The sequence below is a fragment of the Dendroctonus ponderosae genome, unplaced genomic scaffold (assembly GCF_020466585.1).
Source record: "Dendroctonus ponderosae isolate FM_Combo_2020 unplaced genomic scaffold, Dpon_F_20191213v2 Dpon_F_20191213_6, whole genome shotgun sequence".
Lineage (NCBI taxonomy): Eukaryota > Metazoa > Arthropoda > Insecta > Coleoptera > Curculionidae > Dendroctonus > Dendroctonus ponderosae.
In genome coordinates this window covers 3,039,095-3,043,653 of record NW_026018814.1, presented here as the reverse complement: position 1 = coordinate 3,043,653, position 4,559 = coordinate 3,039,095, and the positions used below count along the sequence as shown (strand labels likewise).

Here is a 4,559-nt window from a genome sequence, read left to right as displayed (position 1 = left end):
AGTTTTTATGTGTAGCGTTGTTGCTGCTTTAAGCCTTGGCATGCATTTGGAGTATTAATTTTGTCCATTATCGGACACAAAACGAATAAAATACTCAGTATTTTTTACTCCAAATGCATGGCAAGGCTTAAAGCAGCAACAACGCTACACATAAAAACTGATGATGGTGGAAAAATACACCGAAACGTATTTTGATTGATAAATAGAGACAATAAATGACTGAAACCCAGGAATGAATTTGATAATGCTGAATGTATTATCTAAGATTAAGTGCGAAAAAGCAAATGATCCTGAGTGTTAAACTGCACGCACTGCGTGTCTTTCCAGTTGTTACATTCCTTGTTACACCTGTTAGTATTAATATTTTCTCATTCTTTAATACGCCAAAAGTGCCAAATGTTAAAAAGCGGAAATTTCCAATAGTTGGTCTTTACTAAAGTTAGTAAAAATACAATTGAATGGCACAATTGGTGATAGTCATAACTTGTATCAAATTTGAGACAAAATTCAGGGGCAAAGTCCTTGCTGACTGCCTTTAAATGCGTATAAAGCAAACGTGATAACTGATGGTGGAAGTGATGAGCTTCTAAATGATGAATTGAGTGCGTGAATTCAAGATTTGCACATTTACCTCTAAAAATAGCAGGAAAACGCATCGAAAGAGTGTCAATTGATCATTTGGAATAACATTGTGGCATCTGTAACTAACCATCTCGACCAAAAGCAGACAGGGTCATATTTTGTATAATTCACTAACTTTTATATCAGTTTTTGTACGTTTACAAACTATACTCATTTAATGTAACAATTTAGAGCACGTTTTGTCCTTTCATTGGCAATTGAGCTCGGTTTCCATTGCACAACGTAAAACACATTCGCGTTTTGTTAAATGGATTGCAACAAAGCACGTTCTCAGATAGATCTCAACACCCAAACAGTTCTTTCACAAACTATTGTCTTTTATAGAGAGCTAAATGTTGCACTGTATGGACCTACTATTGCCTTAAACTGTAAATATTCCTGTATGTGTAATCACACTTGTGCTATATCAATGCACTTACAGACGAAAAAATGGTCGCATCTAGACAATAAAATTTAGCTGTTTACAGCCACCATGATAACACCTTGATGTTGGCTCTTCACCATATATTTAGAATATACTGTGCAAGTTATGTACCTTATGTATTTTATTACAAAACAGTATGAAGTTAAGTACAATAATAAGAATCTATATTTATGCAACTATAAAGAGTAGTATATGTATATTGTTATGAAAAATTGTATATTTACAGCTTTTAATATTATGTGTTTGATTCCAAAACTGATTTACTAAAAAAAAAAATGATGGTGTTCATGTTTCAATGGAAAATGAATGAAAAGTAAAAAACATGTTTTAGCGTTTATGTTAGCTAACTAATACCAGTCCACTGCCGACTGGTGAATTGTCATCATTTGAATAGAATTAGATCAGTTAGTTCCTACTATTGCTAAGTTATAGATTTATTTTTTTGTACAAAACAGTTACAGCTTCTAAGCGAACTTTTTAGAACCAGCATATAAATTTATACTGTTTGCAAAATTCATATTTTATAAGTGTTGATTTTTGAAAATACATTTAGTTTCTACAATATACTAGGCTGTTTCCTTTAGTCTTAAGGGGGACAATTATGAAAAAAAGACAAGATTTTCAGCGCTCTATTTAAACTTAAACACATTTTTTTGTTCCTTATGTTTGAAATCATTCATTTTCGGCGGCGTTATTTGTCTGGGTTAAGAACACTTGTTGGGAGCCTCCGTTTTGTTGAGCCACCTGAAAAGAAATGACCGCTCGTTTGTTCTTAGTTACTGTTAAGGCACTAGACCTACTTGGACCACTTGCTGCGAGGTATTTGTCGTGATTGGTGCTTGGATGATTAGCGGCTGCGAGCTGCTCCCCTGAAGCTGCAGCTTGATCATTTGCAATTGCTGAGGCGTGAGTTGAATCTGGAACATTTAATTTAGTAACTCATATAAATGTGTTTTGATGACATACGGGAATCTGTTGAATTTCGCCGTTTGGCGTGACGATCTGCTGGATAATCTGCACATTTCCCACGGGGTTTTGCGAAATTGTTTGCCCAGTTGACTGCAGAATAATGGGCGTTTGAGTAGATTCAGTGCCTGCCGAGCTGGAGGTATTCTGAGGAACCATTTACATTAGAAATGGACCAATGGGAAGTTGGTGTGGCTCACCTCCACCGCGCTGACTTGCACAGTCTGCACTTGCGGCTGAACAATCTGGATCGTGCCCTGCGGCTGCGTCACTGTTGCAGTGGTTGTGGTGCCTGTACTCGATGCAGAACTATTTTGAAGATTTGCATGGTGCTGCTGCGCTAACTGGAAATAATAGTGCACCTGAAATAACACATGTTACAAGCAAACACTGCTTACAGTGAATTAATTAGTATAAACAGTGGGGCATCAAGTTACCTGATCCGTGGTGCCTCTTGCGGATTCTTCTCTTCTAGCTGGCTTGATGTCTTCCCTCGGCACTATATCGATTAAAAAGTCGAACTGGTCGTACTTTGCTATGGCCATTGCTATGTCATTTCGCTAAATAATTAAAGCAGAGTAACAGACAGTAGAATTGTAGTCGCATGTTTCTTATACCTGCAGAGTTCTTCGCTTATTGTCTTCTGTGTGGATCCAGGCCCTTAAGGTAAGCTCATGAATGAAGATTTCCGCCGCTTTTGCAAAGAGTAACGGTGCCTCTGCACTAATCATTTTCACATCTTCATCTAGCTTCATAATCTTTTTTATTCTGGCCAGGGGCAGCACTTGCTGTTTCAGATCAAGCTGGAATTTAAAGCCGAAATTAAAAATACAGGTTTTATCATTGCCAAGCACGTACATTTCGAATGGAATCTATTTCCTCTATCACTTCAGGCCAAAATACTGATAAAGCCTGTTGGGCTTCGGTAACCGGCGCTGATTGATCGTCACCCTGAGCACCTTCATTTTTGGTGTCAGCTTCGGCTCCATCTCTAGAATGTATTTCATTAATATTGCCATTTTGGCTGATTTTATTCAAATAGGTTTCATCCAATGGAATGAAACCAAGAAACTTAATTGGTTCGAGTTTGTGTGTAAGCGTGTTGGATCTATCGAGGCTTTCTATTCCTTTTACGATACTTACGCATTTACAAAAAAAAGTGATGTAGCCATGTTGTACCAAGAACTTGTTACTGCTCTTTGGCCTTTTTGTGAGCTTTGGGCCTGTGCAGTTCTCTGTCGCTGCTCAGAGCCCGTTTAGCTGAGGCCTCTTCAGAATCAGATCCTTCTGAGTCAAGTTCAAGTGTCTTCTCTATGGGCCCTAAAAACATTGATGATTTTCATTAGGGCAAAATCGCGAAAAAATAACGTCCGCAAGTGGGCATGTTGCGGTTGCTTCTTGCCTGATTCGTTTGCAACTAGAGCAGACAAGTATTCGTTTACGTTCTTCTGGAGGACTTTTAATGACTTCCTGTAGGCGCTGTAATCTCCTAATGAAACTGTTTCCGAATATTCTTTTAAAGCTTCGTTACCACTTTCCAGTTTCAGTTTCAAAGCCATTACATTTATTTGACAACAAAGTAACCTATAAATCAATTATACAGCTCTACGTCTCTGCCAGTGTTACGTTAGGGAATTTCCATCGATGGCTAGATCGAGAAAATAGCGAGAAGAAGAAATCAGTTTGTTCTTAGATGTAGATTCTTGTGATGTTCAATAGTTTACTACAGGGTGATTCAAAATTGGCGTTATTCCTCTGAAGGTGTTGACTGGGGGTGTTTTAGAAGTACAGAAAAATTAGTAAAAAAATAATTGTTATTAAAAACTGAGATATTTGCAAAAAACTATATCAGAAGAATGACAACAACAATGTTTTGCAAGGTAAAAACCTGTTGCTTCGTAATTATTAAAAACTCCGGTATCCATAGAAAAATAGAGAAAGTGACGATAAAACAGATAAGGATAAACGATAAATTCAACAAGATTTGTTAAATGTAGGGATCGCCTTTTCTCGAAATATCAAATTGTCACCGCGAAATTGTTCTTTGTTGTCATCATAACAAGGCGGCTTCACTTTCTAAAAAGGCCATTTATTTATCTCTAGAATGATGTACAAATGAGCGTTCTTGCTCATTTTGCCTCCAAGACATGAGCAAAAACGGGACGGAGAACATGAAATTTTGGCATAATCTTGCACCTAAGTGTGTGATATTCAAATTTGGCTTTCTGAGTCAAAACTATTCGAATTTCCTCACTCACGTTGTTACGACTGAATCGAGTTTTCAATTCTATATCCAACGATGCCAAAACGAATTATGTGGCTCGATTGGTTCTTGAGAAACTTCGAAACAAGCAGCGTCATGTTCAAGTGCATTTTGCAACTCAAAAAAACCACGCAAATCTAAAACTTCTTGAATTCAATCATTTTTTGAGAAAACTGTCAACATTTCCCCATCCATGGTTCACTTTCTAAAAAGGCCATTTATTTCTGTCTAGAATGATGTACAAATGAGCGTTCTTGCTCATTT

General features: G+C 37.2%; 1 protein-coding gene across 2 annotated transcripts; it reads right to left on the bottom strand.

Moving 5' to 3' along the window:
* Window positions 1–1,681: 1,681 nt before the first annotated feature.
* Window positions 1,682–3,647, bottom strand: LOC109536459 (nuclear transcription factor Y subunit gamma). 2 transcript variants are annotated; one of them, XM_019902685.2, is made up of 9 exons: window positions 3,435–3,647; window positions 3,176–3,352; window positions 2,891–3,023; window positions 2,650–2,835; window positions 2,470–2,592; window positions 2,233–2,394; window positions 2,033–2,179; window positions 1,867–1,983; window positions 1,682–1,810 (listed from the first exon to the last, which is right to left on the bottom strand). In XM_019902685.2, the coding sequence occupies exons 2-9, from the start codon at window positions 3,202–3,204 to the stop codon at window positions 1,739–1,741; spliced, it is 969 nt and encodes a 322-aa protein (XP_019758244.1). In that variant the 5' UTR covers window positions 3,205–3,352; window positions 3,435–3,647; the 3' UTR covers window positions 1,682–1,738. The 2 variants fall into 2 exon arrangements, with proteins under 2 accessions (XP_019758244.1, XP_019758246.1); XM_019902687.2 differs by having other exon boundaries at window positions 2,233–2,376.
* Between the last annotated feature and the right edge of the window lie 912 nt (window positions 3,648–4,559).

What these genes read in the sequence shown, in the direction of transcription:
- LOC109536459 (XM_019902685.2), bottom strand. Translation starts at nt 3,204, where the DNA reads ATGGCTACATCACTTTTTTTTGTAAATGC. An exon ending in TCACTTTTTTTTGTAAATGC is followed by an intron (nt 3,024 to 3,175) that starts GTAAGTATCGTA and finishes AATACATTCTAG; the next exon opens with AGATGGAGCCGAAGCTGACA. An exon ending in TGCAAGTCAGCGCGGTGGAG is followed by an intron (nt 2,180 to 2,232) that starts GTGAGCCACACC and finishes ATGGTTCCTCAG; the next exon opens with AATACCTCCAGCTCGGCAGG.